Raw genomic sequence first — 26685 nt, 5'->3', positions numbered from 1 at the left:
AAAACCTGAGTGAGAAAGGCCCCTAAAAGTGCTTCCCCTTGGTCTCCGAGTCCCACCTACACTGCCACTCCCTCAAAACCCGCCAACAACCTTTCCGTGGGTGAAGCATAGTTGAGCATAGTTGTCATTTAATGATACTAATACTAATCTATACAATCACCTGTTGTTGAATAAATACCATTACTTTCTAGTTATTACAAAAAAAAACAGTATATATAAAACAGTAGCTGTAAAAAAGAAAAGAGAAAAAGTTTTATAATTTATATAATATAATTTTTTTAGTACATTAACTAAAAATAGACATGTCATCCGTTTTCGTCGACTAAATCTAGACTAAAACAAAAAAGACAATTTTCGACAAACTGACTAAGACTAAAATGCTCAGACATTTAGTTGACTAAAACTGACTAAATGAAAAATAAATGAAGATGATAAACGAAAAAGGAGCACTTGACATGACTAAGCCTAAAACTAAAATGAAAATAGCTGCCAAAATTAACACTGCACAACACGTTGTCATTTTCCGGCTGATTTATGAATAGTTTTCAAATAAACGCTAGATTATCGATAGTATATGTGTACAGTGTACTTATGCACGCTAGAGAAGCTGGCTGAAAAATCGATTATCTATGCCGTGCCTGGCACTAACGTTACGCACACACTGTACACACACAAGAGACACGTTGTGAACGCTGTGAAAAAAAACTCTGATTAACCCAATACTGGTAAGATAAAGTCCTTACCTCAGATCAGATGTTCTGCAATTTTTTTATCCAATTCCTGATCGCCATTCCAAATATCGATCGCGTTTATTGATCCAACGTTATACCTCGAAACACATAATCGACGCTTCTTCCAGTGCCCTCAGTGGATGCAATAGTCTCAGGTTACATGCCGCAGAAGTAAAATGTGGAGCCTGGAGTTTTTTTTCTGATGCATTCCCATCGACTCCATTCCAATGGGTGCAATACCATCCGGGAGACGATAGGGGGCGGTATTTGCCCTTTTCGAGCTCGGAGCCATTCCCAATGATAACGTGAGGCTGGATGGATGAAAAATTAATGGATATCGCTAATAAAAGAAATAACTATTAAATAACGAGTTTTCTCGTTATTGGCACACAACGCATAACAATATAACAGTACTGTAATGCAGTAAAACGGTGAAAGTAGCCTTAAACTATAGTAGTGTACTGTAGACCTAGTATAGTGTAGACTAGGCATGTGTATGACATTTTGAGGGTACGATAACCTTGGGCAAAAATACCACGGTATTCGGTACATAAAAAAATCCCCCATTGAACAAAACGTCTTTTATTACAGTGCACAATAAGCTTTTCTGTAAGTGTTATTTATGAATGTGTGACTACTGTCTGTATTACACACAGAGGGAACTGTCTGACCACTTTCAAACTAGGGCTGGGCGATATGGCCAAAAACTTTATCGCGATTAAAAAAAAAAAAAAAATGTTGGTCCACTTTTTCTCCCATTTTCTATATTTTCTCTCATCCCAATTTCGTATCATCCAATTCAACCCTCCCCTGTCACGGACGCTGTTTCTTGCCTCCCACAAGCCGGCTGCAATGTGGACTAAGTCATACATAGCACAAGTCCCCTCCTGTACTTGAGGTAACAGCAGTCGCATCTTTTCACCTGCGCAGCTTGATCTCTCAGTGGCGAGGAGTAACGTGTGGGAGGCTCACGCTGCCCCCGACACTTCCTGATTCTACTGCGCAGGCCCACCAACCGACCTGTAGGAGTCGCTGTCCACAACGCCCGATCCCCACCCTTCAGTTTTCCCTCCCCGTAATACGGCAAATGTGTATTACTGTGGACGACCAGCTAAACTGAAAGCAAATGTGGAGCGCTGGGCTCGAACTGACGAGCCCAGCGTCTCCAGCATTTCGTGGCGAGTGCCTTGCCCACTACGCCACGTAGCCGCCCATCGCGATAAAATTATAATTATTTTCATATAACTATCAATAATTATCGTCAATATAATTTCTGTCAAGTTTAATTAACTTCTTATGCCCGGCGCCGATGGACGGGCTATTAATAGACTTGTTTTGCTGCTGCGAATGTCTCGAGTTGATGTCGTCATCAGTCCGCGCACGTTCTTCTACCCCAGTGCATAGATTATTATATTCCACCAGGGGGCAACCTACCGCCACTGGATCATATGCATTATAAGAATGGAACACAGTTAGCCAGAGCAAGCGGTGTATCCCACGACAATGTACTAAAATCACCCTAAAATACTCCGTTCCGCCCCAATACATTGCAACGACGTCCACCGCATACCCCAGACTACCCTAACCGTGGCCTCATAATTCACGCCACACACCCACTCGCCACGTAAACTATAAAATAGCGGCGTGCAAGCTAATTATCCTAGCCAGCTTTGTTTCCAATGTACTAACTATTACCCTAAAATACTCCGTTCCGCCCCAATACATTGCAACGACCCACACCCACTCGACACGTAAACTATAAAATAGCGGCGTGCAAGCTAATGATCCTACCCAGCCTTGTTTACTACTAGAGTCCTACCTCTCTACCCAGAGGTGCACCGCGGGTCTCCTTCGCTGTCGGCCATCTCCTTCACTGATTGGTTGTTAGTGCGTGTGCTCATATCCAAGCTTGGAAAATCGATATATCTAAACTTTGCGACCACGTTTCATGTTTATTTCGAGGAAATAATTTATCGCGATAGTTATCGTTATCGTTTTATCGCCCAGCCCTATTTCAAACTAAGTACAGAATATACAATACTTCCATTTGACATTAGCTATTTATGGGTGGAATATTCAGACTCTAGCTCACTAGATCAGTCACATTAAACTTTATTTTTGTATAGCTTATAGGGGTGGGCTTGAGTAATCGATTGATCGATTACTCACGGCTATGATGAGAGAACTCTGATCTTTCAGCCAACAGCCAGCTAATGAATAAACTTTATTTAACAGATTGCAGAATGGGTACAATACAGTACGGCTCAATACACACAATTGTTAACACGTTCCCTGCCACGCTTACCGGTATATCCATCAATGTTTGATCACTGCCACCAGTCTAAGCCTATGGAGATGTTTACCTTCTTTGCAGGGCTATAACTTTTTAAATTGTATTGCTAAATTGACATTACTATGGCCCATTCAACATCGATTATCTATCGTTCAGCATGTAGGAACGTTTTACTTTTTCATTCACAGGTTCATACGAAAATACCGTCTAGAATATAAATATGTTTTTATCGTTTTCTGCAGTAATTCCTAGAACGTGAGATATAGGCATAAACGCATATATAGATTATCAAATGCCGTTTGTTGGCGTTACACGCTATATTATACGTTATGACTGATCATGCGCGGGTGAACGGGGGGGGGGGGTCGTTTATAATTCCGTGATCGTCTGTAAATGCTTTATGTAGTATGGGTGAAGCGTATTGAAGCGTTGCAGAGTTGTGCCGGCTCACACAGCATCAGACCAGGCTCCGTGAGGGAAATATGAATACCATGGTGAAAAAATTAAATATGATCAAAATAACGTTGTACGCTGTGGAATGGCAGAATCAGCATGAACTTGAATCACGTTTTTGGCGCAGGATGTGTTAAGGGGATGCAGACCAGAGAAAGACGCTTGTCTTGTTTACATCAGGGTCCCCCATTTTCAATTCATAGTGACATTTATGACATACACAACATACATGACATTTATGACATGGGGACATACAGGTATATAGTACCGTTACATTTGTGACATATACGATATGCAAATATACAGTACTGTTACCCAGAAATCATAACATAAAATATATACATATGATGGGGAGGAGACTGTAGATTAGGAGGGGAGAAACCCCTCTTTATCATCAATATACATAGATACACACACTACTGCACTATGAACTGCCAGCCAGCTAGCTGGCTACCCTAATCCACAACAGCCAGGCAGCCAACCGTACAAAATACAGTCTCAGCCAATCGCATCGATTTGTACAGTTAGTTAGCTCCACTCCATTGCGAATTAATAGGTAGTCAGTATTAGCTAGCTACAGTTGCTAGGTAGCTAACGTTAGCTAGCTAGCCAGCCAACAGCTGCAAAAACGAATGCCTATGATGGTATCAGCCGTTGACACGAGCGACTATCAGTAGCTAGCCAGCTACATAACGTTAGACAACGCCTTGTGCATTAAACTAAAGTGAATAATTTACTGGATCATTTTGTTAAGTGATGTTGAAAGAGGAGCTGCACTCTTGCTCTCTTCAGAGCGAATGAGAGATGTTGACTAGACGGGTCTGTGAGGGCGAGGGGCATGGGCAATGCGAGCACTGGGAGCAGCGTGTGTGAACGTGTGTGCGTCAACTTGCTGTAGGATGAGAGAAGACAGCGAGGCTTGAAGGCTAATCTTAACCAATCTAAAATCAGCATTCAATGTAAGAACGTCAAGCTCACGTTTGATTGGTTAGAATGGTCACTCAACTCACAAGGCACATACTGAGTGACAAACTAGCGAATGGACATAGAGGGGGGTGGGGGCGGGGGGAGGTCGCGCCAGAACAATTATTTTCACTCGCACGAATGCTCCCAATTATATTTTGAGGTTGCACCGATACAATTTCGGTCGCAATTTCAAGCCCTGTTCTGATATATATTTTTCATGTGAAATAAAAAAATGCTAAATTAGAAATAAAATGGAAAAAAAGCTGCGATTCGAACCCATTAATTAAGATTTGAGTCCCAACTTAACGAACGAAGGTCCAAACCTTCAAACGTTTGGGCTCAGCCCTAGTATATTTACCACCAAGCTTTGCTGTTTTCATATCACAGCTGTATATTTACCACCAAGCTTTGCTGTCTTCATATCACAGCTGTATATTTACCACTACGCTTTTTTGTTTTCATATCACAGCTGTATATGTACCACTACGCTTTGTTGTTTTCATATTGCAGCTGTATATGTACCACTACACTTTGTTGTTTTCATATCACAGCTGTATATTTACCACTATGCTTTGTTGTCTTCATATCACAGCTGTATATTTTCCACTATGCTTTGTTGTCTTCATATCACAGCTGGGCAAATAAACATAGAGCGAAATTAACTTTACATCTCCCGGGCAACTCTTATGTAATTTTATTAAATTTTTTGTATCCCCCCCCCCACCCTTTTTCCGATTTTTCTCCCATCCCACTGTTAGTCGTTATGCCAATTCCCAACCCCCTTCCTGGTTGTTGCGCACTCCCCCCTACTGTTGGTCCGGGAAGCCGGGGACTGTCGCATGCTTTCCTCCGACGCATGTGCAGCCAGCCGGCAGCCAGCCTGGCAGCGCAGATTCTCACCGGGAGAGTGTAACGTGTGGAAGGTCACACTACCTCCCTCCAGATCCTACCCTCGCTGTGCAGGCGCCCCGACCGAACTGTAGGGGTCGCTGTCCACAACGCCCAGGACGCGTGAATATTAAAGGCAACCAACTTGTGTTCAGCTTTTCGTTCAGCGTTTCTCTGATTGGCCACACGGCCAATCAATCAATCCACTAGCACACGCCCTTGCGGCAAGAGAGACGCGGCAGGAGCGCTGGTCGAACCAGCGGTGTTCTGTTGTGTGACTGTACTACAGCGGTGTTCTGTTGTGTGACTGTACTAAACTCTTCCACCACATGACCGACATTTGACATACAGTACACCTCCTATCTATGTTGGGATTATGTTTGGTCATGACAAAACAATAAAAATCGCTACTGTTAGTAATGCTGCCACCACCCACTTCAATGACAGAGCTCTCATATTTGCGAATGCATAAACTATATCTTAAATTATGGCGATGTGTCTAATATGGCTGTCGCGAAGTCATTGATAAGCGACAGCCATATTAGACACATAGCCATAATTTAAGATATAGTTTATGCATTCGCAAAATATGAGCGCGCCGCTGTCATTGAAGGGCTTCCTACAACAGAGCACCGCCGCTGCTGCTGCTGAAGCTGTATCAAGCCGGCGGCGGCGCACGAAAGCCGGGGATAAACCACCGCGTCGCCCCGCTGGCGCTTCAGGCTCAGCAGCCTCCACGGGCGAAATAACATATAACGTTACAGTTCCACACTGATGTACAGTGAGTGTCTAATATGGCTGTCGCGAAGTCATTGATAAGCGACAGCCATATTAGACACATAGCCATAATTTAAGATATAGTTTATGCATTCGCAAAATATGAGAGCGTGCCGCTGTCATTGAAGGGCTTCCTACAAGAGAGCACCGCCGCTGCTGCTGCTGAAGCTGTATCAAGCCGGCGGCGGCGCACGAAAGCCGGGGATAAACCACCGCGTGGCCCCGCTGGCGCTTCAGGCTCAGCAGCCTCCACGGGGCGAAATAACATAACGTTACAGTTCCACACTGATGTACAGTGAGTGTCTAATATGGCTGTCGCGAAGTCATGCCTCTCCCTCTGACAATATCATAATGATGTGTTTTCTATATTATATCCACAATCATTCATCTAAAAAATTGTATGGGCTTTGATTAAACATGTAACCTACACCTACTGTAACTTACTGTACCTCTGCTTCCTACAGCACAGCAGGTAATGGCGTTAATCAATGGAACGCGAAACATAATAACGTTACGCTTTCTAGTTCAGCGCATTTCATAACTGTATGGGCTTTGTTTATACACGAGTGAAACAGCAGCCCAACACAAGTGCGTTGGAACAGCAGCCCATGGTACACAAGTTGGTTGCCCGCGCTGCCGCTCGCTTGCGCTCCTTGGATTTCATTTGGGACGTGGGACGACTGCGCTTGGGGGCGGGGGGGCGCGGCCAATCAGAGAAAAGCCGAACACAAGTTGGTTGCCTTTAATATTCACGCGCCCAGGACCCACCCATCAGCTTTCCCACCCCTAACACTGCCAATTGTGTTAGTGTGAATGACCAGCCAAGCTGATAGCAACGCCGAGAGCTGGATTCGAACCCAGCGTCTCCAGCATTGATGGCGAGCGCCTTGCCCACTACACCACCTAGCCGCCCATTTTATTTTACTTAATCAGAAGCATTTAATATTATCTAAACATAAAATCTGGGCCACTTATTTATCACACTTACCCCGAAGTTGTTGAAATTGTCCCAACTTCTCAACATTTCAACGGCAAGTCTTTTTGTTTACTGGGCACTGCCATGATGAATCAAATATGATTTGGAGTGAAAATAACACATTTTATTTGATCAAATGTCAGACCCCAAACAGACTCTGCATTGAAATTGTTTGCAGTTGGACCATTTCATTGGTAGGTCTTGGACAAATAAGTAGGGTTGGGCATCGTTTGGATTTGAACGATTCCGGTTCCGATTCCGATTCTCCATATCGATTCCTGTTCTAAACGATTCTCGATTCCGATTCTTTGAGGTGCAGGTCAAAACGGGTCACAACTTATTTCGAAGGAGATTTTTTTATTTTTTTATTATTTCAAAGAAAATCATACTATTCACATTTTCAGTTGACTTGATAGTTTAATTTGGTTGCTGTACTGTAACTAGGGTATTAATTAACAAAGTAAAAAAAAAAAAAAAAATCGAAATTTAGAATCGAAATTCAAATATGTTACTTCCGGTTCCAGAACCGGAAGTTAGGAACCGGTTCCTATTAGAACCGGTTTTCGGTGCCCAACCCTACAAATAAGTGGCCCAGATTTTATCTTTAGTTAATATAAAATGCTTCTGATAGAATTACTTGACATCCTGTCGCCCGGGAGATCAAAAGTTAATTTCAGTCCATGTTGATTTGCCCGGCTGTGATATGAAGCGAGCAAAGCGTGGCAGTACAGCCGGGAACCAGCAATAAATATACCAATACACCCACAATTTTGTACAGAATAAAGTAGCTGTCAAAAATATTCAAAATCAAGCAAATGACTCATTTCGGTACTCTGTATCAGCAAGTTCTTGCGGTACTCAGAAGTACCCGTACTTGGTCAACAAGAAGTGACATCGGGGATGGTGCACCTGTAATCATCTCCCCTGTCCTCCTCCGCCCTATTCTCCTCCACCTGGCCTCCTCCACCTGTCCTCCACCTGTCTTCCACCTGTCTTCCTCTGTCCTTTCCGTCCTACAGCAACGGCGTCAGCAGCAGGAGCTCCTTAAGCTCCAGCAGCAGCAGGCCCTGCAGCAGGCTCAGCAGGCCCAGACCAAGTTGTCTGGCTGGGGCAGCATGGCCAAGCAGCCAGCTGCCACCAAGTCTCTGTTGGAGATCCAGAGGGAGGAGGCCCAGCAGATGAAGCAAAGGAAGGATCAACAGCCGCAGCAGCCTCATCCCACTGTCACACAGCAGAACCGTGCCCACAATAAAGCCGTATGTGCCCTTTGTTACTTTGTATTTTGTGCAGCTATTTTACAGTCTTAGGACAGTGATGCTGTCTATGTTCTTTTGGCTCTCTGTACTACAGCACATTGTATTTAAAATAGAACAATGACTATGAGGTTAAAGGGCAGATATTCAGCTTTAGTTCAAGTTTGTTTATTAACACATTGACCGCCAGCAGCAGGGGGCGTTGATCCCCCTTCATCGCCAGGTCTTTATTCAATGGATATAGTTTTAGACTGCGACATTTGCGAGTGCTTAAAATATATCTTATATTATATCTATGGGTCTAATAACGCTGTCGAGTGAGTCAGTGAGTTGCTTCCAGTCAACATGCCCAAAACAGATTGTTTTTTCATCCGTACATTTCCGTTTTATACCGTTTTGAATAGAGTATGGTTTGGGTGCTTTTGAGTAATTCCAGGAAAAAGACGACAAAAGGGCATTTTTACTGTAATCCAGTCATCACGTAATTTTTTTTTTACTGTTCGATGCCATCGTTGTATAGACCTAGCTCGCCTGCATATTTAAACCCTGCCCGCCTGGCTCAGATCGGCTCCTAAAACACACCAGCCCATTTACAATGGGATGCAATAGCTCTGCATGGCAGTAGAGGGCGGTGTTGACAGTCTGCCAGCTCAGACAGGTTCTGAGGGGTATACCAGAGGCTGCAGCTATGAATTATCAATAGATATAGCGAATAAATCAAATAACGATCCCAAAAACGAGTTAACTCGTTTCTGGCGCTGAACGCATGGCGGCAATAGCGAGTATACTCGTTTTTGGCGCAGAACCAGTTAAATATCACAATAAAATACACATACTTTACGGTGAAATGCTTGGTTCTGTATGATCCTATGAGAGTGGGCTTCATGCAGTAAAAAAATAAAAAGTTAGTAAAATAAGTTAAAAAAATCATCCGTTTACATCCATATCTGTTAGGCTGTTGAAACATGTAGGATTGTCATACATAGTCCTCCCATTTTTTGTAATTGTACAAATTAACATGAACTTAAAATATTAAATATTCAAATTTATCAAATTCAAATTTATCTTGTTTTCCTCTCCTCTCAGACCAGCCTGAGTTCCTCTGTGTGGGGTTCAGTCAGCGCTGGTTCTACTAACTGGGGCTCAGACTCCAGTAGTATCTGGGGCGATGACTCTAATATGGGCTTCTGGGACGAGCCTGTGAAGGAGGCCGCCCCTCCCCCACCCCAGCCCAAGAAGGCCGCTGCTCAGAAGAACAACAAGGGCAATGCCAACCTCAGGTAAGGGAGGTCCTGCCTTGTTTCACTGTTGCGTAGGGCACTGGATCCTAGTTGTGTCATTTCCCCTACGCCGGATGATACTGTTTTATATCATCTCTTATCAGCACTTCAAATTAAAATGTATATCACAATCTAAATTTGAGGGAAACGCTCTATTTGAAGCTGGACTGTAATAAACGTGTCCCGGCGACAAACGAAACGGGTTGTCTTAATGGTGTTTTGTATTTTCTTTTGTCCTGTGCATTTGTACACTCTTTCCTCCAGTAACTCTGTGAGCACGAAGGTCAACAAGAAGGTGGAGGAAGAGGAAAAGCTGATGAAGCTGTTCCAAGGCGTCAATAAGAGTCCGCAGGACGGCTTCATGCAGTGGTGTGAGCAGACCCTGCACACGCTCAACACCGCAAACAACCTGGACGGTGAGGCTGAACGCACACAGGAACAAAACTGACGAGGGGCCGTCTGATAGGGGTGGGACTCACTGACGAGGGGCTGTCTGATAGGGGTGGGACTCACTGACGAGGGGCCGTCTGATAGGGGTGGGACTCACTGACGAGGGGCCGTCTGATAGGGGTGGGACTCACTGACGAGGGGCCGTCTGATAGGGGTGGGACTCACTGACGAGGGGCTGTCTGATAGGGGTGGGACTCACTGACGAGGGCCCGTCTGATAGGGGTGGGACTCACTGACGAGGGCCCGTCTGATAGGGGTGGGACTCACTGACGAGGGGCCGTCTGATAGGGGTGGGACTCACTGACGAGGGGCCGTCTGATAGGGGTGTGACTCATGATACCATGCTGTGATGGATTTGGCCCTCGATAACTATATCACGATTCATGATGTCTGCGTTAATTGATTTATTGCAAGATATTTCGTCTACGATACACCACAATATTTGTGTAACTCAAGAAGAAAAAATACCTAATAAAAAGGTAAAAAGCTGGAATTATGTATTTATTCACAAAATGTACATGAAACTTAGATTCTTCGGTGTGCATCACAAACTGACATATTGTACATGAAACGATGTTCAACAAGTGCCTCTTTAACACATGACCCTGACTTCATTATTAACTATAAATTATGTCCCCAACAGATAACTTTCTTACCATCTGCAATAGAAATATATATATCCATCTGTTTTATCTAATAAGATAACGTTTTCACTCTGTTCACCTCATTCCAATAATTGTTATTGCAAAAAAAATGGGATTGTCAAGCAAAACAATACATTTTTTACATTTTAATATCCATACTTGGTGCAAGTGTATCGATAACGTGTCGCAAGAAGAAGTACATCGATATATTGCAGCAAATAAATTCTTTTTGTCCCACCCCTACTGTCTAATATCCCTTTACACAGACGACAACCCTGGATAACACGGGTGATCCACCCACGTCCGTCCATCCTTTCCCTTCCCTGGTCCATATCTAGCCTAGGTTGTAGTTACCAGTTGGTCAACAAAGGGACACTTGTTTATAACAACACCGGTTTTTCTTGGGTAACTGCATTGACTGTTATTTCCCCTCTCTCTCTGTTCTGAACTCTGAAGAAATGAATGTGTGTAGATACGGGGCAAGGCAACTTTTGTGAGGTTGACCATTAACACTTTCAGTGCCCATGACGTCGTAACACGTTTTATCAGCCCAATGCCTGAATGCCCACAACGTTTATTAGCGTTTTATTTTTTTTATTAGCGATCTAAATTCATATTTCATCAACCGAGTCTCCCGTTGGTACAGCAGCCCTGTAGGAGCTCTGATGTGAAAAAACGCCCCCCCCCCCCCCCCCCCCATCGTCTCCCAGATGGTAATGCACCCTTTTTGAATGGACTCAATGAAAATGGATGAGAAAAGAAAAATCCGGAATCCACATTTTACTTCTCAGGCATGTAACCCGAGCCGATTGGATTCATTGTGGACCCTCAGAACAGCGTGGAATACATATGTACAGTATGTAGCGTTGGATCAATAAAAGCGATCGATATTTGGAATGGCGATCAGGAATTTGAATAATCTTTTTGGATAACATCTGATCTCAGGTAAGGAATCTATTTGACCAGTCTTAGGATAATCAGACCTGTTTTCACGGAGATATAAGCTTTTCCCCTGTGTGTGTGGCTGTGCGAGCGATCAGGAAATAAGAGAATCGATTTTTCAGATCGCCTATATAGCGTGCATACGTACACATATACTATCGATAATCTAGCGTTTATTTGAAAACGATTCATAAATAGGCCGAAATGACAACGTTTTTGTGTATTCTAGAATATTCCAGTAAAGGGCGATTATCACGGAATATTTATATTTTCCTTAAACGAGGGCTTTTCAAAATGCTATAAAACGAAAATGAACCGATAAAAAAACAATCCGTTTTGACAATGTTGACTGCAAACAAGTCATTGATAAGCGACGGGCAGATTAGACACATAGCCATAATTTAAAACATAGATTAGGCGTTTTAACGCTATCATTGAAGTGGGTGGTAGCACTTAAGCACTAAATCATGCGCCCCTGCTGGCACTGAAAGTGTTAACACTTTGAGTGTCAACGACGAGATTAGTCGTCCTAACTCGCCATGCGTAGAGTGCCAATGACCAGCTTTCTCGTTATTTAATCGTTATTTCTTTTATTAGCGATATCCATTCATTTTTCATCCATCCAGCCTGACGTTATCATTGTGAATGGGTCTGAGCTCGAAAAAGGCAAATACCGCCGCCTATCGTCTCCCGGATGGTAATGCACATAATTGGATTGGATTGGGTGGCCATGCGCATCAGAAAAAAAGTCCGGTCCGGAGTTTTCCCATCTCTGGCAAGCAGTATCGTTTGACCAGATTGACTGAAGACCCTCAGAGCAGCGTTGATTATGTGTTTCGGACTATAATGTTGGATCAATAAACGCGATCAATATTTGGAATGGTGATCAGGAATTGGATTAATCTTTTTGCAGAACATCTGATGTGAGGTAAGGACTCTATTTTACCAGTATTGGGTTAATCAGATTTTTTTCCATAGCGATCACAACGCCGTCTGTGTATATGGCGTTAGCGCTGACCAGGTCATGGATAATAGATTTTTCAGCCCGCTTCTCTAGCATGCATAAGTACACATATACTATCGACAATCTAGCGTTTATTTGAAAACTATTCATGAATCAGCCGGAAAATTACAACGTGTTTTGTGTATTCCACTAGAGAGCTATTATCGCAGATTTCTCTGGAATCACTAGAAATCTTCAAAACTATACTCGTATTAAAAACGGTATAAAACGGAAATGTACCATGAAAAAAACAATCCGTTTCGTACATGTTGACTGCAAGTCATTGATAAGCGACGTGTGTATTAGACCCATAGCCATAATTTAAGATATAGTTTAAGCGTTCGCAAATATCCCCGACCTCCCATTGACTAAAGCGCTGGCACGGAAGCGGTTATCTGGGCATAGGGGCGTGGCTCTCAATGTGTTAAAGTGACCATCGTCTCCTTTCCAGTTCCGACGTTTGCATCCTTCCTGAAGGAGGTGGACTCTCCGTATGAGGTGCACGATTATGTCAGGGCCTACCTGGGGGACACTCCTGAGGCCAAGGACTTTGCCAAGCAGTTCCTGGAGCGCCGCGCCAAACAGAATGCCAACCAACAGAAACCAGCCCCGCAGAACCAGCAACAAGTCCTCAAACAGCAGCAGCAGCAGGTAAGCGGCGCACCTGGCACTGCAGAGAAGGACTGACTGCCTTTTGTCATGTTGTAGGTCAGTATTAAAAGAGAGATTTCACTTTAGTAGAATGGGTCTCTGCGGTGGTAGGCGAGTGTTTGGATCACTACACTACCCAGCTGTCCCAGTGGAATTTTATAAGTCCCTTTACAGCATGCAAAGTCCTAGCTGAGCTGAGCACAAGTTCAAGTTTCAAGTTTGTTTTTATTTGTCACATAACATACATGTACTCTACAGTGAAATGCTTGGTTCTGTATGAGCCCCTGAGAATGTGCTTCATACCGTAAAAAAGTAGTAAAAGAGGAATAACACTATAGAATACAATATACAAGCTAAAGTACAGTGAGTAAAAATGCAGACAATGAGGTACAAATGCAGACAATGAGGTACAAAAACTTTAAGGCAAGGTGCAAATGAGGTATGAATGTAGTTCAAATCTCTTTAATAAATAGATATATAATGTAGTGTTAAAGTGTCTAAAGCAGGGGTCTCAAACTCAATTGACCTGGGGGCCGCTAGAGGTAGAGTCTGGGTGAGGCTGGGCCGCATCAAATATTCCACAAAAAAAGTGTTTCAAGTATTCAAAAAAAAAGTACAACTGATCCAATCTTTAGCAATAACATTTCAGAACATGAACAGTTCTTCAGAACATGAACGGTTCTTCAGAACATAGCCTTCTCAGTGGCATTTTTTTTATTCTATCACAAAGCTGTTTAATCAAATCACCACCCAGTATTTCAGTTATTCTGGTTGCTGTGCGATCTGAGGGGGATTTGCTTTTGTTTGCCTTCAAACATGGTCTCCATCACTTCAGTCATACATTATTTTCAAATTGCCACCATTCACAAGAGCTACAGTTTCTTGGCATATAGTCACATTGGTTTGGTGCTGGGATTTGATTCGCAGACTGTGGGTGAGGGGGAAAAACGCTGACGGGACGCTGAATGTGATTGGACCAGACCCGTACACAGACACAGACAGACAGTGGCAGTGCAGCCGGACATGCAGAGCACTGCTCGCAGTCAGAGGAGATGGCGAGGATGAATTTGCCTTCCACTTTACTTGGTATCACTCCGGAATCACGTTTCAACCAAGTCACTAACGTAACGTTGCTGTCATGAGCCTGCGCTATGGTAGCCTACAAGTGATAAAATAAATAAAACGTCCAACTCTCGCGCAACGACTCGGCAAACAGTTAGCGCGCGGGCCGCATTAACACTAAACTTTGTCAAGTAGGGGGCCGCAAAATATCATCCCACGGGCCGCAATTGGCCCGCGGGCCGTGAGTTTGAGACCCCTGGTCTAAAGTGAGTGTTTGTTTAAAGTGAGTGTGTGGATGTGTGTGCAATAGGGCTGAGCTCGAACGTTCGGACCTTCCTTCGTTAAGTTGGCGTTCAAATCTTAATTAACACATTCTGTGCTGTTTGGTTAAAGGAAAACTCCAACATTTTGGGAAATTAGCTTATTTAACATCTTCCCTGGAGTTAGACAAGAAGATGCATACCTTTTTTGTCTCTGTGCGTGCATTTAGCTTAGGGAACAGTCGCTCCGCTAGCATAGCTTAGCTTCATCACTGGAAGTGGGGGGGTTTTAGAGCCTGACGTTCCCTACAGTGCCCTACAGTCACCAAATACACTCTAAATAAAACTCAAATGTTCCTGTAAACATGTTGTGACCTGTGTATTTACCACGTGGAGAAATAAAAAATAATTGAATTTGACAATTACGTTTTCTAAGCAGATATACTCGGAACTATTTTTTGCCAAACGACTCCTCTCTGAGCGCAGTCAGTGATTTCTACGTGGAAGCCGTGTTTGTTTACATTCTCATTCATTCAAAGGATCCGAACCGAAATCACTGACTGCGCTCGGAGAGGAGTCGTTCGGCAAAAAAAATTTCAGAGTATATCTGCTTAGAAAACGTAATTGTCTAATTCAATAATTTTTTATTTCTCCACGTGGTAAATACACGGGTCACAACATGTTTACAGGAACGTTTTGGAGTTGTATTTGGAGTGTATTTGGTGACTGTAGGGTAACGGAACGACTGTTCCCTAAGCTAAATGCACGCACAGAGATAAAAAAGGTATGTATCTTCTTGTCTAACTCCAGGGAATATGTTAAATAAGCTAATTTCCCTAAATGTTGGCGTTTTCCTTTAGAATGCCGGTCTTTCTAGTCGTTTCCTTGGTCGTTGCACTATGTTTTGCGAAGCTGTGTTTGTGTTCTGTATTATAGCTGTAGAGACACGGTGTGGCCCATTTCGACAAACATTACTTGTAGTCCAGCATGGGAATAATAGTTTGTTTCCACACTCTGTAGTTTGTAGTTTATTACACGCTAAACATCGCATTTCCAAGATAATAGTATTTTTTCATAGATCGCGAAATAAAACACGTTATGTGCAATAAGCCCAAACCGTGTTTTAACTCAAAACTATGATCGCGTTTGCCGAGCATGTTTTTTTGTCCGTTGAAACACAGAACTGTGATCGTTAGACAAACACGTTTCAGATTAGGTAAAATAGACATAAAATGTACCTTACCTTTTACGCTCGGTTTGGTGCAAACAGTGGCACTGCTAGCCCAACGGCTAGTGACGTCACTGGTGCGCCGGCTGATGTAGAGGGGGGGGGGCATCCGCGGGGGGGCGGGGACGCTCTCTCATTGACGGTACACAGTGTGAGAAGAGCATTTATGCAGGTGAACACCAGGAAGGCTGCTGGCCCAGATGGAATAACAGGACGCATACTTAAGTCCTGTGCCAACCAGCTAGCCCCTGTGTTCACCGCCATATTTAATCAATCCCTGGCGGAGTCGGTGGTCCCTGCCTGCTTCAAGATGTCTACCATCATCCCTGTACCGAAGAAACCCTCCCCAACATGTCCAAATGACTACAGACCGGTGGCACTCACCTCTGTGGTCATGAAATGTTTTGAGAGGCTGGTCAAGGACCACATTTGTGCCTCCCTCCCCAGTGATATGGACCCTATGCAATTTGCATACAGGACAAACAGGTCCACTGACGACGCGGTCTCCCAGGTACTGCACAGCACCCTCTCCCACCTTGACCGTCAGAAGGGGGGCTATGTGAGACTGTTGTTCATTGACTACAGCTCAGCGTTCAACACCATAGTCCCCACCAGACTGGTGGACAAGCTGATCGAGCTGGGTCTGAGCTCCGCCCTGAGCGCCTGGGTACTGGACTTTCTGAGTGAAAGACCCCAGGCGGTCAGGGTGGGGGGTCAGACCTCCAACACCATCACCCTGAGCATCGGGTCCCCCCAGGGCTGTGTTCTAAGCCCCCTGCTGTACTCACTCTACACACACGACTGTGTGGCCAAGTTCAGCTCCAACTCCATAGTGAAGTTCGCAGACGACACAGTGGTGGTGGGGCTGATCTCGGACAACGACGAGAAGGCCTACCGGGAGGAGGTTGAGGTACTGGAACGCTGGTGCCAGGACAACAGCCTGCTCCTGAACATTGGTAAAACCAAGGAGCTGATCGTGGATTATAGGAGAGGACAGCAGGAGACACACACACACCACTGATGATTAACGGGGCTACCGTGGACAGGGTGAGCAGCTTTAAGTACCTGGGGGTCCACATCTCAGAGGATCTGACATGGTCAACACACATAGACACAGTAGTAAAGAAGGCGAAACAGCGCCTCTACCACCTGAGACAGTTAAGGAAGTTCAGAGTATCGGGGAAGATACTCCAGTCCTTCTACTCAGGAGCTGTAGAGAGCATCTTGACCGGAAACATCACTGCCTGGTATGGAAACAGCACGGCACAAGACAAGAAGGCCCTACAGAGAGTGGTGCACTCAGCCGAGCGTACCACGGGTATTGCACTACCTCCCCTGCAGGTTCTATACAACAAGAGGTGCAAATCCAGAGCCTGCAGGATAATGAAAGACCCTCACCACCCCAATAACAAACAGCCTGTTCCAGCTGCTGAGGTCAGGCAGACGCCTGCGAACCCCAGCTACTAGGACAGAGCGGCTTAGGCTCAGCTTCTTCCCCCAGGCCATCAGAGTCCTGAACAATGAACATTGAGTACCACAGTAACACTTTAGCATGAGCGGGCAGTGCGGGCACACACTCAGGCCGCACGCACCCTCACTTATTGCCAAAAGGAAAGGCCACTTTAAATTAGTATTAGCAACAGTAACAGTGTATTGCACTACTATTACTACTACTGTTAACTGTCAACTGTTACCCGTCATTGCACAAATTTATTGTTACCTGCTACCTGTTATTGCACAATTTTATTGCACACATTTTTTGTATTGGATTCTATTATATGTTATATGTTGTACCAATTGCACATTGTTGCGGGCAAGACCACCCGCATTTCATTGTATATCCGTATGCCGTGACAAATAAAACTCTTGACTTGACTTGACCTTAGCCAGAAGGTATTCCAAAAGAATAATTCCAAGTGATCGCATCGCGATTACCAGTGTATGTCTATACTCGTTTCGATGGTCAAATACGCGTAGGCAACGGAATCCCGAGGTGAGGACTGTGCATTTCTGTCCCGGGAGAAGGAGTGGCCACTCGCGAGGAGAAACTGAAAGTGAATCTGGCTACCAGCCCAGAGCCCCATGCAGTTCAGACACGGGACAATACTGCCACCTGGTGATGGTCGATCAGAATGCAGTTCCAAATTGTCTGGACGTGCTTAAATGATGCAGATCGCTCTGGGCAACTGTGTAGAGCGGGGATCAAAGTAAAAAGATCAAACTATCCAAAAACGTATTTATATGTTCATGGCACTCAACGATTGGCGCCCAGAAACTTAAAAACACGTGAATGGCACACAATGTGTTAACACATTGGGTGCTAAACACGTGTTAATACGTTTTTGGATAGTTTTTCTATTTTCCCCCCGATATTTTTATTCATTATCCATCCAGGGAGCCTGGCGTTACCATAGGGAATGAGTCTGAGGTCGCCAATTGTGTTAGTATGAACGACCAGCCAAGCTGGTAGCAATGCCGAGAGCTGGGCTCGAATCCAGCATCTCCTGCATTAGTGGCGAGCGCCTTGCCCACTGCGCCACTTAGCCGCCTGAAACCTTGTATCTTGGCCTATGCGTCAATCTAATGTCTCCGGGTCATTTTTATTTTTCGGGCAAGGGGGGTGGTTATAATGGTCGGATTGAGAAGAATCAAATGCTCCCGATGCATGATGTGTGTTGGATTATGTTGGCGACACGATGGACATCAATACTTGGAATCGCGATCAGATCATTTGAATATTCTTTTTGGGGTACATCCTAGTCAAGGTAAGGGCTATATGATATCAATCTTGCGTTGATCCAAGCATGTCTTCACCTCGATCCAAACGTGTGTGTGTGTGTAAAGTTAGTCCACAACGTATGCCGTTGGTGACGATCAAAGCATCAAAAAACGATATTATTGATTTGAGAATAATAGCGGGTCCAGGCAAGAAACGGCAACGGTTATAGTATAATACAATACACGCATAAGGCTATTCCTCAGCATTTCGCGAATTAACCCCAGACCGATCTAAAAACATACTTATATTCACCACGGTATAACGCGCGAATGTATGCATAGAGAAATTATCTTATTTTTGCATCTTGACCGGAAGAAAGTCACTGTCAAATCACTAGGGCTGTCTTAAATACTTCGAAGCTTCGTTCGATGGCACAAGCTTCGAACATAAAAAAAAAGAATTTACTCAAATCTTGCGCCTCCATTCCAATGAAAGGAAAGTAAGCGGCGCCTCTACTCCACCTCTACAACAAGCAGGTGGAGATTATCTCTGTTGAAAACAACAAGGACATGTGCAGCAGACATGTCGACGAAGAGGTCATGAGACGTGTGGTTACACTTTAAAATATGCAAAGACAATGCCCAAAAAGCACAACAACTTTGTCAAATCACCTAAGTATCGTTGTACACGACGGCGACGCCACACAACATTAATAAGGCTATGCCTATGCTGCTATGACTAATGTGTTACAAAGTTGGCTAATTTAATTGTAATCATCTGCTTTTGTAGTTGCATTGTCTGATATAATTATAAATGATAAATGATGAATTAAATATAATATAATTGTTTGCTTGATAGACGAAGGTTGCAACATAATTATGTAATGTCATGTCATTGGCTGTGAGAGCAGCCCCACTGCACCCAGGCAGGGCAGCCGAGTGAAACCTTGTTGGCTGCGTCACAGTCACGAAAGGGGCTACTTAATTAATTAATCCAATCCACTTTATTTATAGAGTACATTTAAAAACAAAGTATCGTTGTACACGACGGCGACGCCACACAACATTAATAAGGCTATGCCTATGCTGCTATGACTAATGTGTTACAAAGTTGGCTAATTTAATTGTAATCATCTGCTTTTGTAGTTGCATTGTCTGATATAATTATAAATGATAAATGATGAATTAAATATAATATAATTGTTTGCTTGATGGACAAAGGTTGCAACATAATTATGTAATGTCATGTCATTGGCTGTGAGAGCAGCCCCACTGCACCCAGGCAGGGCAGCCGAGTGAAACCTTGTTGGCTGCGTCACAGTCACGAAAGGGGCTACTTAATTAATTAATCCAATCCACTTTATTTATAGAGTACATTTAAAAACAAAGTTTACCAAAGTCCTGTACAAGTCCCACAACATAAGATAAAAAAATAGCTATGGATACTTTGTCCCAAATAATGCACGTCATAGTTATACGGATACGGCGCTCGCGAGTCACGACACACACTATGTGGTTATTTTAATAACTTGAGTATTGCAAATGTGAATCCCACAGGGATATTTTTAATGAATGAAATGAATGAAACCTATCTGGCGTTTGGCTCTGATTAGTTTCATATTCTCCGCTGTGGATGTATTTGCTTAACGGAGCGCCCGGATTGTGTTTCATTCAAGCATAAATTGAAGCGTCTTTATGCGTGGATTGTGGATGTGAATTACGACGAATCTGAATCTGAGGATTGTTGAATTGTATCACTGTCACTCACACGTTATTGTGATATTGTAACTGGGATTAAAATGTCTGAGGAGATGCGCTGTTTGACGGATTTGATGACGTGGACGTGACTTGAAGAAAATGAATGAGCAATTGCAAGCCTTTGACGTTTTGATGAATGAATTTGAGAAAATGCATTTATCTGTTCAAGCACTGTTATCTGATGATGAACAAGAGGGTGATGAACATGACTGGTGTCACTGGTATAAACCAAAGGTTAATCAATTCAATGCATGTATGGATGATGTCCGAAACAGATTAAAACCTGATTAATAGTGAAACTGTATAGCCTCCAAGCCTCGTTATTTCGGGGGTCGCACCTTGAAAACTTTGGGAACCATGTATTTATATAGTACATGATACCTAAGCACATACCTAAGCAGATATCCTCATAAGTATCTATTAATTCATATCAATTAGATACTCTTTGGGCTTGTTTTTTTATCTACTTATTCTGAAAGAGTTGAACTAATTATTTTCGCTAGCAAGATTTCATTCAATTATTCATTCCATTAAGACTACTGCCAGCAGGCACATTTAGTAATCTGATTGATTGGGGTAATGAGGGACTTAAAATTTGCCTATAGATTATGCATTTAACTTGTCGGCAAGGCTATTGAGCCGTACTGTATTGTACCCATTCTGCAATCTGTTAATAAAGTTATCAATCAATCAATGCCGTTAGAAAATCAGGATTTCTGCGATCGACACCTGCTGTCTTTTCAGGTGAGGCGGCCGCGCACAACTATCCTGAGTATCGAGTCTGGTTCGAATTAACGAGACTGAATCAGCGTTCGAGGAATTCAAACATCTGGTTTTAAACATCTGGTTAATTGAATCTGGCTAATGGGACTTTTGATCGACTTAGTTGAACCAGGTACGGGGCATAGGGCCCTGTACGTAGTCACTACTCTTAACGCAGCAATGTGCGCATAATGCGCTACGTTATGTGTAAATGTGCGCTAAAACTCGAATTAACGAGACTGAATCAGCGTTTGAGGAACAGGGAAAGCCTGGATTCAAACATCTGGTTAATTGAATCTGGCTAATGGGACTTTTGATCGACTTAGTTGAACCAGGTACGGGGAATAGGGCCCTGTACGTAGTCACTACTCTTAACGCAGCAATGTGCGCATAATGTGCTACGTTATGTGTAAATGTGCGCTAAAACTCACAGGGATTAAAGCACTCCGTTTTGAGATGGATTTTCCGTCAATTGGCTACCTGGTAGGGCTGCACGATTTTGGGAAATAATCTAATTGCGATTTTTCTGACGGATATTGCGATTGCGATAAAATTTGCGATAATTTATTTTTTAAGCAGCCCCACAGAGTTTTATTGTAAAATGCGGCTTGCATCTGGACTACGCATGGGTCTGTTCGGGACACAGAGCCTGAAAATGTTTCTTTTTACCTGGGAATTGATACCGATACCCAACGGTACCTTTTTTCTTGTACTTTACTCTCCCTCTCTGAAGTCTAAACTTCACAACACACAATCTAAAACCCCTTACCTCCCTCTCCCAAACCGATCTTGTATCTCAATGGGACTTCCTGGTTAAAAAAAATAAATTGGGATTATTAATTTTTTTGCAATTTGATAATTGCATCATTCCAAATCGCGATTTCGATTTAAAATCGATTAATCATGCAGCCCTACTACCTGGTATAATATGATTTGTAGATGCATACAGATTGCAACTAAATTGAGCCAATATGGGCTTCAAATATGATAAAAGGTTTTTTTTTTTCTACCGTGGCCACGCCAAGCAGAGTCATTGGTGTGGGCTGCACGGACTGATATTGACGAACAATAATGGACACAGCGACTCAAGAGACAGGATTACGCTAATAGTTCGTCGTCGGCAATGTATAATAATCGCAAGATACATTCAGACGGTGTTGGATCTAACAAAATGGATTTATGGACATTTATGCCCGGACCACAAAGCTTATCGAAGAGTTAGCGCGACGGGTGAGACTCAGCCTGTTATGATATGGAAATGTAATTGTAGTGCTGTCAGACCCTGATACGGGTTGTCTTTTCCTTTTAGCTAACGCTATTAAATAAAAATATACAGTGGAGGTTAAAATAAAAAATATGACTTTGCCTGAAAAAATTGGTTCAGTCAGGAGATGTGTTTTATGACTCACCCCCGCGGGATTGACTACCATAAATCATAGGCTGATATACGCTACATTCTCTTTAAACGTATGTAACGGTTGTCACATCGTCACCTTATACTTCAATGCCCAGAGGGAGTTTCGAACCCGGGTCTCCCACACCACAGGGAACAACACAGGCCGCTATACCAAGAAGTGAACTTGCTGCTTTGTAACGTCTGTCTTTTGAGGATGAGAGTGAGTTTAACCCATAGCACTTCTACTCACCCCAGCCCTTCGTGACTGCGCTTCATGATACCATCCGTTACACATATACATGTTACGGGACAAAAGCATTAAGGCCTACTTTAGCGGACAAAACCCAAACAAAACTTATTTCTCACACGTTGATCTACCTCTGATACTCATCGGAGCCCGTATGAGCGTGGAAACTTGATTTCCGTTTAGCTAGCATGGGCGCGCGCATACTTAAAGAAGGCTCCAATGTGAGGTAGATAAAAGCGTGAGAAATAAATGGAGATGGGCTTGGCTCTACAAAACGGGGTATGGTAACAAGCCTTTTAGTTCATGGTGCCAAAAAAAACCTAAGAGCCAGGTGTGTGTTTTTGCAACATATACCACAGGAAATTACAGTATGGCAGTAATGGGAAAAGGGTGCTAGCTCGCCATCAATCAGAAGCTAGCCACAAGACTTGCATTCGCGCTCTCCAGCACACAGCCTCCCTGCCTGGCGCGACAACCAGAACAGTAGGGTCTAGGCTACAACACAGTGGTCTATAGTCAGTCAGGACAGTAGGCTACAACACAGTGGTATATAGTCACAGTCAGGACAGTAGGCTCTACAACACAGTGGTCTATAGTCACAGTCAGGACAGTAGGCTCTACAACACAGTGGTCTATAGTCAGTCAGGACAGTAGGCTCTACAACACAGTGGTCTATAGTCAGTCAGGACAGTAGGCTCTACAACACAGTAGTCTATAGTCAGTCAGGACAGTAGGCTCTACAACACAGTGGTCTATAGTCACAGTCAGGACAGTAGGCTCTACAACACTGTGGTCTATAGTCAGTCAGGACAGTAGGCTACAACACAGTGGTCTATAGTCAGTCAGGACAGTAGGCTCTACAACACAGTGGTCTATAGTCAGTCAGCACAGTACGCTCTACAATACAGTGGTATATAGTCAGTCAGGACAGTCTAGGCTCTACAACATAGTGGTCTATAGTCAGTTAGGACAGTAGGCTCTATAGTCACAGTCAGGACAGTAGGCTCTACAACACAGTGGTCTATAGTCACAGTCAGCACAGTAGGCTCTACAACACAGTGGTATATAGTCAGTCAGGACAGTCTAGGCTCTACAACATAGTGGTCTAATAGTCAGTTAGGACAGTAGGCTCTAGAGATGTTCCGATACCATTTTTACCTTTCCGATACTTATCCGATACCAGTACATACATAATAAAAAATAAAAATAAAGAACCATATTATATAAATTATATATTTTTTTTATTTTTATTTTATTTTTTACAGATACTGTTTTATATATACTGTTTTTTAGTAATAACTAGAAAGTAATGGTATTTATTCAACAGGTGATTGTATAGATTTGTATTAGTATCATTAATCAATGAGTATGGGGCTGCAGCACTGCAGATATACCCTACTCCAATGTTCCACACGGACATTAGACGGTGTTGCACTCGCTACCCAGTCTGTAAACTAGTAGCAGATAGAACGTGCATGTTGTGATTTTTGATGCAAAATAAATATTCAACATTCTCTTTTGAGACTCCGCTTCAGACTCTTATCATTTGGCACTAAAAGCTAAACATTGTCGCCGATATGGCTGTCCGCAACATGTCATTAATTGTGTACCCGAGGTTGGCGATCAATGACGACGTTAACGTGAGCTAGGTTAGCTAGCATGAGCTACCGGTAGAAAGACTAACGTTACTGGTGAATTTAACTTGGAATACTCATTTGCCAACTTGCTGTACTTTGCTTGCATGTCTGCAGCCATTATTGCTGGATTATGAATAGCCCCAACTTTAGCCAAGGTAACGGTACAGCTAAAACTTTAACGTTAGTTAACGATAGCTTTCGGTTAGCTGTTCAATGCTAATAACATCACCAAGTGAACCCATCAGAGCTCCCCGTCAACAGCGCTCTGTCGGGACGATGGCAAAGTATCCGCTGTTAAAATGACAAATGGCATTGACACTTTAATTCACGGTCGGTTAAAACACGTTTGTTTTATAATGCTCACATTGATAAATTACGTCATATGGTATCGGAGCGCAGAAATCGAGGGTTTCCGCCGATACCGATACCAGCATTTTAGGCAGTATCGGCGGCATTTCCGATACTTGTATCGGTATCGGAACAACTCTAGTAGGCTCTATAGTCAGTCAGGACAGTAGACGCTACAACACAGTGGTCTATAGTCCAAAGACTAGAGGAACCTCTGGATGCAGAAGACTTGTGGATTAAGTACAAGACGCATACATTTGAAATCTATTTTTTATGTTATGTGTGCATAAAACCCAAAATTAGGCGTTTTCTGTATGTAAGCTGCACTTTTTTTGTTTGTAAAGTTGCATTATGTATTATTAAAGCACTGTTTCTCTTGTTTAGTTCCTTGTTCAAGTCATAAGCTTGTTCAGTTGTCACAATGTAAATAAAAACGTGCACTGAAAAGTTACAGCATCAGTTTTATTTAATGAATTGAAAACAGCTTGATATTACGTAAAAGCAAACTGGCAATAGAAAATATGTTCAAAATAATCTAGTTCCGGGGGCGGCTACGTGGCGTAGTGGGCAAGGCGCTCGCCACGAATGCGATCCACATTGCTTTCAGTTTAGCTGGTCTTTCATACTAATACACATTGGCCGTATTAGGGGGTGGGAAACTGATGAGTGGGGATCGGGCTTTGTGGACAGCGACTCCTACAGGTCGGTTGGTGCGCCTGCGCAGTAGAATCGGGAAGTGTCGGGGTCAGCGTGAGCCTCCCATGCGTTACTCCTCGCCACAGAGATCGAGCTGCGCAGGTGAAAAGATGCGACTGCTGTTACCCAGGGCTGTACAGTGCGACATATATATCGCACGTGCTACAGCAACAGCGGTCTGTGCGATTAATGGATTTACTTAAGTAGCACTGGTGCGATAGGCATTCGGTTCATATTGATACTCTTATTTTGAAAATCCTGTCACAGGTCTCATTTCCGCCTAAGCGCAGCTCCAGTCATAATATCTGGGCTCCGGCAGCTAGCAACGGTCAGGTTCATATGATACTCTTATTTTGAAAAAACCCATAGCAACTCCGCAATGTCATATCCGCCCCAGACCGTGCTTCTGCCTTCTGCTCTCAGCCGAGCGGGGCACAGCAGTGCGGATATTTTGCGATCCGAAATAAGTCCGTGGTGTTTTTTTTTTTTCACAACGGGGTAAAAATGCATCTAACACGCTTTGCATCGTCGCCATTCCTTTATGCCCACATCGCCCGAAATGAACGTTACATTGGCATAAGCTAACAAGCTAATCCTGATCAGAGGCAGAGCCATAGAGAACAGGGGACTGGGGAAAGGTTGTGTGTGTGTCGAGAGGAGTGGAAGTTTGAAGACAGACTAGACTACAATATGATGCGGAGGTGGTGAGTTGAAGCAGTGTGAATGAATGAAAACTTTATTTAACAGATTGCAGAATGGGTACAATACAGTACGGCTCAATACACACAATTGTTAAGGGGATGCAGACCAGAGAGACTTTCGTCTTGTTTACATCAGGGTCCCCCATTGTGTGTGTCCCAACCGACCCCACTTCTATGTTTCAATAAATTATTTGCATTTAAAACTTAACGCTGACTCATTCCTTCAGTCCACTCAAAATTATGCTAATATTCCGTATGTTTATGATATTAATTGAAAATAGCATATGAGAGTATTATAGTAATAATAACACATGGCGATATACTAAAAAGCAATTTATAATTTTTGGCTGGTAAAAAATCTGCCTTTTTTTTTTTTTAAGTCAAAAAATTACGTTTGTTCCCTGACTGCAACTAAATAACACAAATACAATAGGCACATTTGTGACTGTTACAAATATAACACGTTTTATACTTGTGCTACAAGATTTTGGCCAGTGCTACAAAACGATCAACCTCTGTAGCACCAGTGCTATGTGCAAAAAAAGTACAGCCCTGTGTTACCTCA

General features: G+C 43.3%; 1 protein-coding gene across 8 annotated transcripts in view; it reads left to right on the top strand.

Annotated features, from left to right (window-relative positions):
- Positions 1-26685, top strand: part of gigyf2 (GRB10 interacting GYF protein 2) — a 78715-nt gene that overhangs the window by 44153 nt on the left and 7877 nt on the right. For all 8 annotated transcript variants that reach the window (XM_084327452.1, XM_084327450.1, XM_084327446.1 and 5 more), the window contains 4 exons: positions 8104-8340; positions 9424-9617; positions 9882-10033; positions 13108-13307. In XM_084327452.1, the coding sequence (XP_084183578.1) occupies positions 8104-8340; positions 9424-9617; positions 9882-10033; positions 13108-13307 (783 nt within the window). The remainder of the gene's footprint in view (positions 1-8103; positions 8341-9423; positions 9618-9881; positions 10034-13107; positions 13308-26685) is intronic.

This window comes from Notolepis coatsorum (genome assembly GCF_963971535.1).
Source record: "Notolepis coatsorum genome assembly, chromosome: 13".
Taxonomy (NCBI): domain Eukaryota; kingdom Metazoa; phylum Chordata; class Actinopteri; order Aulopiformes; family Paralepididae; genus Notolepis; species Notolepis coatsorum.
The sequence above is the reverse complement of the archived record's forward strand: the minus strand, read 5'-3'. Positions and strand labels throughout refer to the sequence as shown.